Source organism: Sus scrofa, chromosome 9 (assembly GCF_054392235.1).
Source record: "Sus scrofa isolate SSC_HxYL_T2T_F1_AM1 chromosome 9, Sscrofa_HxYL_maternal_Yorkshire_Landrace_v2.0, whole genome shotgun sequence".
NCBI lineage: Eukaryota > Metazoa > Chordata > Mammalia > Artiodactyla > Suidae > Sus > Sus scrofa.
Window position 1 is genome coordinate 60,751,674 of NC_139391.1, and position 13,430 is coordinate 60,765,103.

The window sequence follows — 13,430 nt, forward strand, 5'->3', positions numbered from 1 at the left end:
GAACTGGGGGAGAGGAGCCCCAGAACACCCCCAGAACCCAGAATCTGCCCCCCGACCCCAGCTTCATCTGATCCCATCCTGTGGGAGGTTGGGTCCACAGGGGACAAAGAAGAGTTGACAGGCAGCACGTAGGGAGCCGGGAAAGGAGCGGGCGGGCTCCTCGCATGTGGCAATTAATCAATCTGGGGAATTAGCTCCCACAAAAGGAAAGGAGGGATCCAATCAGGGCTTTGCAACAGCGCTAGAGGGTGCGGAGCCAGGCCAGGATATAAATAGAGCCGCGGCGCCGGGTGCTCAGCACAGATGGCTCTGGGGCGGTAGGCCCTCGGCCACAGGGCTCCTGGCCTGGCTGGACCACAGAGGCTAATGATGAGCTTGAGTCTGGGCACTGGGCTACCTCCTGGCCCTGCTGCTAAGCAGATTCTACATCTACAAATCATGAAAGGAAGAAAGATGCTTGTCTGGCCATTAGCTGGCCACCCTTCTTCATCCAAGACCAAGACATAAAGAAAAGCTGTGTTGAGTTCTGTGGTACCTCACTGTGGAGCTCCCAAAGCAGGCAGCAGGACCATGGCAAGCTCCCACTTCTGCTCTGGATGGGAGAAGGTAGAGACAAATGGGGAATTCGGCTAAGAAGGCATGAATCCTGTTTCCGTAGAAACTATACCCGAGACAGACACCAGGTCCCCAGCCTGCTCTCACCAGCTGTGCTCACAAAGCCCACATGCCCACCTCCCTCTCCCTCCCTCGCCTGTAGACCACAGAAGGAAACGGCACTTTGCCTCCACGTACGTATGTACACATAGAGAAACCCACAAACTACACGCATATGCATTTGCATCTATATCTATATATATATATGTAGTGTCTGGAAGACGATGGGAAGTCCAGCCCTCTTCCAGGACTTGAGAAACTGAAACCGAAGCAGTAAAAGGCCACTGCTTCTTCTTCTTTACTCCAGAGATACTTGAGGAGGTGGGAAAAATCAATCTAGTGAAGAGGGGAGTGGGGGGCGAAGATCTCCCCCATACCCAGTTCACTTCCCGAGCTCTACCCACAGCAGCCAGTCTGCCCCCAGCCCTCTGTCCCGGACACAAGGCCAGCAGGCCAGGATGCAGAGGAGACGCCCACTCAGGCCAGAGGGAGAACAAGCAGAACCAGGGTCTGAGTAGCCCTGGAAACCAACAGCCAGGCCACCCCTCCACCAGCAGTGGAGGACAAGGCCCCACACACCCATCGCCCCACATCTCCCGCCCTTGCCCCTTGGGGAGCATCCTCACTCGGGGCACATTTAAGTGGCAGCGTCACAGCAGAGTGGCGTGGCCAGGGTCGTCGTGCTCCACACTGCTGAGAATCGCCGTCTGGTCTTCCGGCAGCTGGCGGTGGCACAAATCTGAGAGGCGGGCAAAGGGGTCGGGCCGGGAATGTCTCTTCTTCCTCCGGAGGCAGACAGCTTCGTCGGGCCACAGGACCTGAGAGTTTGGAAGGTGCTGAGCCTGGGAGGCAGAACCGTCTGGGGAGGAGCAGGTATACACACAGGAAAAGAGAAGAGAGCAGTGAAAGGGAGAAGGTAGCCTCACCCACTTACCTGTCCTCCGCAGGGCCTGGTTTCTGGTCTCTAGAACCACATGCTGGCATCACCACACTGCCCAGGAGATGGGAGCAAAAAGTGCAGCAGAGAAGCCATGAAGGACCCACACCTAGGGCCGCCCCAAGTGCTATTCTAACGAGAGTCCAGAAAGCAGGATGGGTGTGGCTGAGCTTCCTGCAGAGTCACATATCTAGTCAAGCAACAGCTCTTTTTCATCTTGTTAATATTCAGGATATTTATCTAGTATCTTTTATCTAATGTTTCTTTTTTTTTCTAATGAAGAAATATCCATGCATCTCTTTTAGTGCTTCCTGGATGCCAAGCATCATTCTGGGTACTGAGGTTGGGCACACTTCCCCACCACCACTCTCTCCTTAAGCAGTGATGGATGTCACACAGGATTTTATTCATCCACATGAGAGTCAGCTCTGGCCCTCCCTGAATGGCCAGGGCCACCCCTCTGCTTCACGGTCCTTCTGGGGAAACAGAGGTAATGCCCTTGCTTTCTAGAAGATTATACATCAGCGTGGGGATGGGGAAGAAGAGACAGACTATAAAGACTACAGATACAAAATTTTCAGGTACTGCAAGAACTACCAAGAAAGATAAAAGAGGATCATGAGACAGAAGATGACTGAGGCACTGCTTCTGCTCTCCAAAGGAGTAACACTGATGCCAGTCTCGAATTATGAGCTTCCACAGACCCCAGGGAGAGTGTCCCCAATGTGAAAGCCTTGGGCTAAAAGCAAACGTGACACATGCCGGAGACCAAAGGAGGGTAGCAGAGTGAGTAGAGTCAGTGAGGTAGGAAGGGCAACAGAAATCTGTTCTAGTTGCAGGGGGAAGCTTCTGGAAGGTTTTAGTCAGAAGTGTGTGTGCGCACACTCCTGTGAAAGCAAGAAGATGTTACTACATTTTCTAAAGATCACTCAGGTCACTGTGTGTAGAATATGCTGCGGGGGCCAGGAAGGAGGCCAGATGACCAAACAGGAGGCTGCTGCTCTGGTCAAGGTGGGAAACGGGAATGACTCAGAATTTAGTCTCCGCATTTGAGACAGAAAAACATGGTCAGATTCAGGATGTGTGTTTGAAAGCTGAGCCAACAGACCTTACCAAATGGACTGGATCAGGATGTGAGAGCAAGAGAAGAATGGAGGCTAAAGTAGCCTGAGTGATGGGGCCGGTAGCAGTGCTGTTTATGAAACTGGGGCAGAACCAAGGAGAAGTAGATACAGAGAGAAGAATCAGTAACTCTTCTGAGGACATTGCAGAGGCTTCTAAAACATCCAAGTGCATATTCAGCAGATACCTGGAAATATGAGACTTGCGCTCATGGAGGAGATCTGGGCTAAAGACAGGCATTTGGGAACTGTGGGCACAGGACAGGGAACAGGGCCCCTGTGGACAGAACAAGAGGACTCTTTGCAAAAAAAAAAAAGATAATGGACAGGTAACAGATAAGCAGGAAGGTGGTAGGTAGACAGAGGGTCTTAAACTGAAATGAGCTTAAATGGGTTGAAAATTCAACTTTGGGTTCTGATTTCTCACCCAGAACCTAAAAAATCCATTTTTTTTTTCTCCACCTCAGTGTTCCCAACTATAAACGAATAGGGTAACACCACCACCCTAAGGTTAAGTGTGAACTAAGTGCTCATTGTCTCCCAGAGATTCAAGGGGCCTCTGGATAGCACTCTTCCATAACCAGCCTCTACAGAAAGCTGCTCTTTAGAAGACGGGAAAGACCAGCCAGAAAGCTGTGCGGTGGCCTTCTTGGACAGCCTGACACAGCACTCCTAAAAGCACCGTAAAAAGAGGGTGCGTGATAAATATTAAGGAGCTATCTCAGTCTGAAAAAGGACTGGATTAGTTTTGCACTATCTTAGAAGCTACTTATCACTGCTGGACACACAGCACACATCTCAGTAGAAGTCTCCTTTCTATAAGGCAGTTTCACTCTGCCTCAGGGAGAAAAGTCTGGCCAGCCTGCAGACACCAAGTCCATGCCACAGTGTCCCCTTAACCCTGAGAAGGACCCCAGTATTCCCATATCCAACTAGAGACCTGAAATGATAGAAAGGAAGTACATAAGGAGACAGGGATATTTCCAAGGCATACGGCAGAATGGGGAAAAAATGCTGTTTATAGTATTAAACAAAGTACATTAAAACAATACTATATATGGTCTAAGGGCATATGCACAGAAGGGTTCTAAACACACATGCCCCCAAGAAGGCTGGTTTCCAGGTGGGATGAAACAGAATTAGGAGGACAATCAGAGATTTTAACCTTTTTTTGCTCACTTTTGATATGAAAATTATATTTGCATACTACTTGACAGTATTAGAGAAGCAAAGACCAGGATAAGCTGGAAGAGTTGACTCCAGAGAACCCAGGACTGGGATCCTGAGGCAGACAAGCCCACGGTGGCGGTCAAAGTGGGGGAGAGGGGCCGGCGCATCTCAACATTTACCGGATCGTTTCTTTGATTTCGAGGAGCCCTTGGATGACTTTTTGGGCTTCTTTATCCGTTGGTATTTCAGAGCCTCCAGCCTCTCAGGTACAGCAGCATTCCCAGGTGCAGGTGGATGTGTCCTGGAAGGGACAATTGGAGAGGCACGAGTCAGCTCCCAAAAGAGGGACCTTTTGAAGAGGAGCTGGAAGAAAGCCAGTAGCTGATCAGGAGGAGACAGAGCGCAGCTCTGCCGAGTCCCAGGTACCCAAGGCCACTCCTCAACACCTGCCTCCCTTCTGCTCCTGGAAGACAGAAACCCAGCACACAGCGCCAGCAGCGGAAGGCCTGCCTCAGGTGGACACCAATCTGCAGAGCCAGCAGAGGACCTAGGAATGGGGGAGACAGGCATTAATGGCAGTCCCGTCACAGGACACTCAAGCTGGGGCAAGGAAGGTCACAGGAAGAAGCAGCTTCCATGTCTGAAGTTCGTGGAAAGCATCACAAGCAAGGCCTTGATGGAAAGTAAAGAGGCAGATTAAATGGGGGGAGAGCAAACTTGACCCCACTGACTGTCCTCCTCCAGGAGAGACACGGCCAGGCCAGATGGGAACCCAGTGCCCAGTGAGATGGAACTTCACCAGGCTCTTCCCCTCCATCTCCAAGATTCAGGCAGAACCCTGGCAGCCAATAGCAACAAATAGCTGTCATCTAATGACATTTTCAGCAGCAGACCAGGCTCAGACCTCACCAGTCGTGGTAGAATGGAAGGGATGGAATATAGTGGTTGCAATGGCCAGGTCGGACAGCTTGCAAAGCCCTTGACATCTGCAGCAAGTATCCAGCTGTGGGTCTCCAATTTTAAGATTGGACAGAGAAACCGAGGCTGTTGGGAGAGGAGACCACCGACATTGGTGCCTCTGCTCCACCTGTGGAGTGGATGTAGCCATTTGCCTGACAGAGCAACCGCATGTTAGGACAAAGCAACAACTGAACACACACGTGGGCCTGTGTGGCCCACGTGACAAAGGGGTCCAAAGAGCTGAGAGGATTGACTGTCAGTGACAACCTGTGCTTATGGGAGAGAACTGTTCAAGCGTCATAAAAAAAAAAGAAAATCTAGACAACGTGTTATCAATGCCATTTCCTCTCAAAGTAAGCCAAACTTGGAGCCTAAGGAATAATAGGGGGTAAGAGAGAAATGGACCACTCTTTCTTTCCTGCCTGTGCTGGCATTAGCATGCCACTGGGGAAGCCGGGACACTCTAGGACCATGTGGGCAGGAGAGTCACACACCCTCAATCCCCACACTTCCCTCTTCCGTCTCCATCACAGTGCTGGGTAAGTCCTGACTGAAAGTAGCACAGCCAAACCTGTGAGGGAAGAGAAGTCCCCATGGGTGAGCAAGCCATGTGAGGTAAAGAAAAAAGGGGGGAGACTACAGCTGCATCGCCCCAACATCAGACAGGAAAACATACAGAATAATTGTAGATAAGCCTCTGGTTCCTGGGGTTTCTTGCATTCACTGACAGTGAAGCAACCTGCACCTTCTGTGATGGATGCCATCCTTCCATCACCCTTTAGTAGCTAAAGGATGGAGAAGCTCCTCCCAAGTCAAGTCAGAGACAGCATCTTGATTTTCAGCAGCCCCCTGGCAGCAGAGAGCGAAGGACCCACCCACATACACACACAGCCTCCAGAGAGAAGTAGTCCAATTCACCAGGAAAGGCCAGGTCTTCCAGCCCTGAGACCAACATACCCCCCACTCCCATTGCTTCCACTTTCACAGACTCCACAGTCCACCCACAGAGACCCTACACAGCAGCAGCTGGAAGGAAATCTGGAAGGCAGACCAAAGGATGGAGATGGCTAAGGCACAAGGGAGCACCCTTCGTCATCCCAGATTAGGGCGTCTTCGTGCTGCCTAAAAGGAAAATCAAAGACATGAATCCACTCCCGCTATTCTGCCTCCCGGTCCTGGCCAGCCTTTTCCAAAAGACGGTACAAGTGAGTGATGGACAGTCTGAGGAGGTGTATGACAAGCAAGTGGGCCCAGGGACCAGCTTAAACAGCACAACTCAGGGGACCCACTGGGCATGTGAGAAACTGGTACAGGGTGCCCCTGAAAATTCCTCAGGGTTCCCCAAGCCAGCTGAAATGTCCAGAGATGATATTATAATCAACATATTATTGCTACTATTGTTTTTATCATGTAGCAGCTGTTTACCACTTACCATGCCAGGCATTGACCTATGTTCCCTGCAGTTATTTTCTTTACTCCTCACAACAACCCTAAGAGGCAAATACTATAAGGACCCCATTTTTTCAGATGGAGAAACTGAAGTTAGTGAGGTTAGGCCATTTGCCTAGTAATCCAGTCGTCGTGTGACAGAGCCAGGACTCTCAACATCAGGTAAGCTGCTTGTCCACCTTCCTCCTAATGAAAACAGATACCGAAGCCTTGGAGGAGGAAAACACAGCTTCCACATTCACCTGAGCAGCCAGCCTGCCCTGGAAGCACTCTTTGTCAGTCACTGACACGCTCTGCTTTAGTGGCAGAGCCAGAGAAGACAGACCAGGGATGGAGGAAGCTGGCGGAAGTGATGTCCTCAGGCAGTGAGTCCTAGACAGCAACAATCTAACAAGGGGCTAAGCCAGTTTTCCCTCGCGAGGCTGCCAAGCTCCAGCCCCTCCAGGACACCTGCCATCCACCTGTTTTCACGTTTGGCTCGGTGCTCAGACACGGACATGTGATAGAAGAAGGCTCCTGAAGGCACTGGGACGCTCTGCAAGCGTCTGGAAGAACGGATGGTGATGGGGAGGGGCAACATGGGTCTTTCTTTTCAGTTAATTTTGCAGAAAAGTGACATGAAGTGGGTTCCAGCAGACTGGAGTCAAACTGAACTCCCTTCTCTAGGAAGAGGGACTGTGTCCCCTTATCAAGGCAAAGCCCATCTGGGGACTTTCAGATAAAGGACATTTGGTGCTGATGACTCTTAGTAGGAGGCTGGGCAAAGCAGCTCCATCCTCCCCCTGGAACAAAGGCGGCAGGTAGCCCATGCTGACCAGTGGGCTGCCCTCCAGGGAGGGAGGGGTGGCCAGAGTTCTCATTCCAGTCAGCCTCCATTCTTCCAGAACACAGAATGCAGCAGCTGTGAGCCCCTTCCCCAGAAAGTACGAGCACTACTGGAAGGTGAAGGCCTCAAAGCCAGGGCTTCTCTGGGCCATGTTCCCCCATGGACCCCAGTTCTCTGTCCCACAGGTCTTTCTTTGCAATCAAGACCTACCAAAAATGACCTGGAATTAGCCTGAACATTTTTCTCTATCTCACTCATCATAAAATTCATACAAAACCCACATCACAACCATCTAGCCCCAGAGGCCTTAGCTGCTTATCTCTGTTCAGCCAACGCAGTGGAGGAAAGACACAACCAGGTTCAAAAAGACAAACCCACAGGACAGGATGGTCAGAATCCTCTGGACATTCCTGCCCCAAGAGCTGACCGTTAACAACCAGCTGCCACCATGCCCAGCGATAGAGCTGTGACTAAAGAGCACTCTCTCCTCTCCTGAGTGCGCTCTGCTTGTCCTGATGACAGGACTAAGGGTAGGGACCGAGGAAACCCACTCACATCCACGGTGTAGCCAGGCCAGAGTACACCGATCATCTATCACAGCACAGACAGCCAGAGTCTGGAGATCAGCGCCCACAGACGGCCCTTCTCTCCCCAGAACTCAGGAGACCTCCTTGCCGGGGTTCACCCAGTAAAAGGGGCTGCAGCACGCTCTCAACCCACCTGCCCAGTGGAGGCCAAGGTTGGTATGAACAGGAAACGGGATTAGAGGGGATGTGAGGACAGGGCCACTACTGGTATCAGTCAGGGAGCTGAGAAGATCGGCTACAAAAGGGACAGGTCCACGCAGTACCACCCACGACGGCCCATCCTGAGAAGGGAGCAGGGAGGAGAGGGAGGAAAAGGGGGAGAGGGAGGAGGAGGAGCAGGAGAAAGTGAAGGAAACAAGAACAGAGCAAGAACGCACGTAGACAAGACGAGTCACACCTCCAACAAGACTTGAGTGGGGACACGTGCACAGGCGCAGCATGAGGGCAGCGTCTGGGGGAGCCTGGCGCCTGCAAGGGCCCCAGCAGCCAGCACGGCGAGGCCTAACTCCAGGGCTGCGGAGGACCTGACTCCCTGAGGCCGGGGTGCTGGCCAGGCCGACAGAAACAGTGCTCCCACATCATGCCCCTGGATTCTGGGTTTGCCACAGCAGTGAGAGGACATTCAGCCCCCGGGCCTGGCGAGGGCCTGACAAGTGGGAACACCAGGAAGGGGGTCTCAAACGAAAACAGGCCCAGGCACTTTTCACGGGTGGACTTGAGAGCAGGCCCTGGAGCCATCACTCCTCTGGGGGCAGCAGAGGTGCCACAACTGGGGGGCAGGGAGGAGAGCAGGATGGCGGTCCACTCACTGCAGGCAGCTGACCCCAGGAGCCCTGAGAACAGGCACTCATAACCACATGCTTCCTGGTCTCCAGGAGCTCATGGCCGCAGCAAGGCACCCAGCCGGCCTCACACAACCTCGGGGTCTCTGCTGCTAACACTTGCATGACTGCCGGTCATGAAGAAACGGCACAGCCATCCTTTTTAGGGAAGGCCATTCTTATGACTGGAGGAGACTGACAGTCCTGAGTTAGGACATTAGACCCCCTGGTGTTTCCAGGTGGGGAAGGAATGCAGAGGCTTCAACCTGGGAAGCCAGAAGCACCCAGAGGAGGTCCTGCTCCCATCGGAGGGCCTGGAGCCTGCACTTGCCTGTTCCCAGAAGAGGGGAGTGGTATCCACAGCAAAAAGAAGCGTCTCAGTTACGGTGAGAGTGAGTGAGCCTCAGGTGACCACAAAGCCTCTCTCGAGACTTGAAATCCCTGTGCTGTCAAGGTCCTGAGACTCCACCTGGAAGAGGGGTGGCCCACGTGGAGAGCAGAGGAAGGAAAGCAGTGCTTGACCAGCCTCTTGCCAATTCAGCTTCCTTCTGTCCTCTCCTCCAAGGGAGCTCCAAGACCTTGAGGGCAACAGGAGCCTTTGGGCTAGGTACCGTCTCGGTCCTGCAGCCACCGAGAACTGGCTGCAGAGCAGGCTCAGAGAGCAGTGACCTCTCCCTGCCCCTGCCCTCACGGGACCTGAGGAAGGCCTGGCTGGTGGGGAAAGGAGCAGGGCCACAGCCCACGCTCGTGCTCCTAAGTGGGCCATTTATCCGTAAGACCCCAGGAGGACAGTGAGGGCCAGCAACCCCGGGGAAGATCTGCATCCTGGGATTAGAGGAAGGGGGTCTCTACCCCTAAGGCTGCTGAGGAAACAGGGCAGAAGGGTGCTCCTGGACACCATGTGGCCCAGACAGGTCTCCAAGGTGCAGAGATGCAAAGCGCTCGTAGGCATTCTAGGCCCCTCAGGGTGCATGCAGGGCCCCAAGGGCTTCTGTGGGAAGCTCTGGGCAGCAGGATGGCGAGGTGTCTGAATGCGAAGACTGCAGGGAGGCTCTGGGAGGGCGCTCGAAAGCTGCAGCTAGGTGGTGCCCGAGCATGGCCTGGTGGGCTGTGGCAGCAGCATGATGTGGGGAACCCAGAAGCCGCGGGGAATCGGAGTGGGGGCTGCCGCCCCACAGAAGGGTGAGGGGCTATGGTCTGGATTCCCCTGTAGAGGAAGCGATGGCCCTGCCGAAGCCCGTCCGCCTGTCCGCCCCCCGCCCACCCAGCCGGAGCTCCCTTACCTATTGAGCTGAAGAGAGGCTTGTCTCGACAACACTGCCCAGATAGCTGAGATCAATCAGAAACAAAGCAGTTATCAACACGGGCGCGGGGAAACCACCCACGCACACCCAGAGGGGGGAGGAGCACGGGGACCAGAGAACCGACAAGCGAGGCCAGAGAATGGGGTGAGGGGCAGGAGAGGAGAGAGACAGAGACCCAGACGGCACAATGGGACAAAGCAGATGAGGGCTGCACAAAGCACAGACGACAGGGCACGGCCCCCAGCATCTCCTGCAGACAGCGCACGGCTCCACGCCTGGTGGCCCAGCTAGAGCTCTCCTCCACCTCCCGAGCCTCCTTCCCACCTGAGCCGGTGGGGGTGGGAGGTGAGGCTTGTGCTTCCAGGTACCAGAGAGGGTGGGAGTGCAGGGGGCAGGGGAAGGGCGCCAGGCTCCCTCCTCTCGACCACCTCCCTACCACCAGGCCAGCCTCCTCTGGACTCTGCTCCCCTGCACAGGCGGCCACATCAAGAAGAGACCAAAGGACGGAACCAGAGAGGCAGGGAAGGGGCAGGAGGGATGGGGGACTACAGACGGTGCAGGCTCTTTGAGCAAGTCGGGCCAACCCAAAGAAGATGGAGAAGGAAAAGAGACAGAGAGAAGGACAGACTTGGGGAAGAGGAGGCGGGGAGGGTGGGGAGAAAGACCAGAGAGAAAGAACTTAGGCAGGCGTCCAGGCTGACTGGTACCTGGAACACCAGCTGCTACAGTTTACAGTGGGCTCCCTCAGGCCGGCTGATCGCAGGGGCTTGTCTGTCTGTCTGTCTGTCTGCAGCTCCCTACGAGGCACACAGGTTGGGATGGGGTATGTGGCTTGGGCACAGGTTCACAGACCTGAGATTTTGCTCCCAGCCTCTAGGACGCGGCTTCTGGGGAACATGGGGGTGGGGATAGGGGCTGGGCTGGCACTCACTAGACTGCTAAGGACTGGAGGGTGGGGACAGGAGCCTGGTCATCCGGAGAAGTCAGGCCCCAGGGACCTGCTTGCAAGGAGGAGGGGCCAGGGAAGGAAAAGAGGCTGGATACAAGGTCTCTAGGAAAACCCTGGAACCACCCAAAGCCAGGATCACCGGGATGTGGTGGGCCCTCCACTCCAAGAAGCACTGCGTGACCACTCACTGGGACATGCCACACCCCAACACTTGTCCACAGGTGCCGTCCCCAGCACCCTCAGGGCCTCCTGGAAGCTCTGGGCTGGGTGGAGAAGATCCCTCATGCTCCTGGCTAGGGTACCTGGGCAGGTAAGCAGCACCCCCACCCCAGTGACCACACCCTGCCGATGCCAAGACCAGCGCTCCCCTCCCGAAGGGATGCTGTAGCATGTCCAGACAAGCCCTGTCGTTCAGTGGATGGAAGGGACAAGGGCGGGGAGGAAGGGGGAGGAGGATGACCAGGGGAAGGTGGGCAGGAGAGACCAGTTCACACTCACCCTGAAGTAGGTAACGGTGGAGGGGGAGGCTCTGGTCTGAGCAGCTCCTCCCCCATCCTTCGAGGGGAAGGCGTCTGTCCAAACACATCCAAGTTGTCCGCGGGCCCCGGAGGGCCCGGCGGCGGCGGCGGCGGCGGCGGAGGGGAGGGGTAGCCTGTGGCCAGAGTGGTGAAGCCCATGGTGGGCCGGTAGCTGGGGCTGCCGCTGCGGCTGCTCTGGGACGGGGAGCCCGTGGATGGCGTGGACTTGCGAGAGAAGCTGACGGCGGCCGGTGGCTGAAGGGTGATCTCCGACATCTCGGCCTGCTGCAAGAGGCCGGGACGAGGCCGGGCCCGGGCGGCAAGCTCGGGGGAGCCGGTGCGGGAGCTGAGGGGGCTTTGGGTCAGAGGCGAGAGCCGGGAGGGCTGTAGCACCACTTGATGTAAACTGGGCTCGGCGCGCCTGGCCTGCCGGGGACTGGGCCGCGGCCGGGGCTGGGGCTCGTACCACCGGGTGTCCAGGCCCAGCGTGCTGGGGCCGCCGTGCGCCCCCGGCTCGGCTGGCTCGGGGTAAGGCAACACGGGTATGCCCATGCCTTGGCTGGTATGTCTCAGCTGCCCTTGGCTCACCAGAGGCTGCACAGGCCTGTCCTGCCACTTGGCGGTGGTGGGCACTGGGGCGGGGCCTCTGCCAGGTGACTTGCCAGCCCAGCCCTTGGGTGCTTCCAAAGACAGGATGCCCGGGTAGGCGGCAGGCACCTGAAGGGAGGCGGGCGGCAGTCCTCGGGGCAGGCCGGCCGCGGGCTGCAGACTCTCCGCCACGTCACAAGGGTGCAGCTGGTGGGGGAACATCATGGCCGGGGTCTCCAGTCCCCCAAAGGGGAACTCAGGCCGGCCCCAGGGCTCTGGGGAGCGCCCGCCGGTGGGTGTCTGAGTCAAGGGCAGCGTGCTGTTAGAAGCATTCTCTCCGTTCTCCTCAGGGATGGTGGGGTGGCCAAAAGGCCCCTCGGCGTGCAGGGGTGGGGAGGACATGACGGAGCTCAGGGGGCTGCCCACCTCCGGCATGTAGAAGGGGGGCGGCTCCACCTCCCCAGGGCTGCTGCTGCTGAGGTACCCGTAATACTGGCTGTGGTGGAAGGGCCGGGGAGCCGGTGGCCTGGCTTGACCGGTGGCCTGGAGCCGGCCCTCCAGGCCGCCAGGGCCCTCTAGGCCACGGGGCTGGAACCGAGGGCTGTATGCTGGTGGTGGTAGGTAGGACTCCTGGCTGGATGACAGAGGAGTCAGCTGGGACTTGAGGGCGGCCACAGATGTGGGCACCAGCGGGTCCTCATTCTCCTCGTCTGACTGGCGGAACTCAGGGTACATGTCAGTCTCCTCGGCAAAGGGGAAGCCCTCTATGCGCCGGGTCTTGGCAGAGGGCTCCATCTCGGAGGGATCCATCACAAAGCGGCCATCGGGGCCTCTGCTAATGAGCTCAATGGGTGTGGTGGCCTCCGCTTCAGCCTCCGCCTTGGCCACACTATACTTCTTGCTGCTGATGGCCCTCTTGGTCTTCTTGTACAAGGACAGCTCCTTTTCACGCATAGGGCTCAGCATCCTCTTGGCCGCCGGCTGGCCCTGGTCATCGGAGGACTCTGATGGGGCGCGGAGTGTGCGGATACTCTCGGGGCTGACCTTACCAGAGGACAAGCTGGGGATGGGGAGAGAGCAGGAGGCATGAGAGGAGCACAGAGACACTATTTCTATCTGTTCTCCCTGCAAACAATCACAAGCACCTGGTAGGATGACAGTGAGGAGCTGAACTACGCGTTTCAGCATGAGATACTCTGGCCAATGCTCAATTGCCCTGATGTGGACTGTCCATTTTTTGAACAGATGCCCACATTTCTACGTTTATTCTGCCTGCTGCTATTGTTTGCCACCTCTCTCTAGTCTCATCTGCAACTTCATTCCCAGGTTGCTCAAGAAATGCAAGCTCATTTTAATAATAACTTAAGCAAAACATATAGAAAAGACAAATCTGTTAGGATGGGGTGAGAGGGAATCAAAGAAACACATTCCAAAGTCAAAGAGAAACAACCTATCTGCTCTTTGGAGCCATCTACACCACTGCTCTCACTGTTCGTGTGGACAACTTAAAATGACCATGCAGATCCATTAATGGTACATGACCTAG

General features: G+C 55.6%; 1 protein-coding gene across 18 annotated transcripts in view; it reads right to left on the bottom strand.

Moving 5' to 3' along the window:
• Positions 1 to 830: 830 nt before the first annotated feature.
• IGSF9B (immunoglobulin superfamily member 9B) overlaps positions 831 to 13,430 on the bottom strand; it is a 42,910-nt gene continuing 30,310 nt past the window's right edge. For 3 of the 18 annotated variants that reach the window (XR_014815603.1, XR_014815602.1, XR_014815601.1), the window contains exons 18-21: positions 11,277 to 12,944; positions 9,809 to 9,854; positions 4,062 to 4,183; positions 831 to 1,513 (exon numbers count right to left, since the gene is read on the bottom strand). Coding sequence is in view for 13 of the 18 variants with exons in the window: in XM_021063165.2 (XP_020918824.2) it covers positions 1,132 to 1,472; positions 4,062 to 4,183; positions 11,277 to 12,944 (2,131 nt within the window). In the remaining 5 variants the exon portion in view is untranslated. Of the gene's footprint in view, positions 1,514 to 1,851; positions 4,184 to 9,808; positions 9,855 to 10,536; positions 10,627 to 11,276; positions 12,945 to 13,430 lie in introns of those variants that run through there. The other 15 variants (XM_021063165.2, XM_021063164.2, XM_084976660.1 and 12 more) reach the window with 8 other exon arrangements.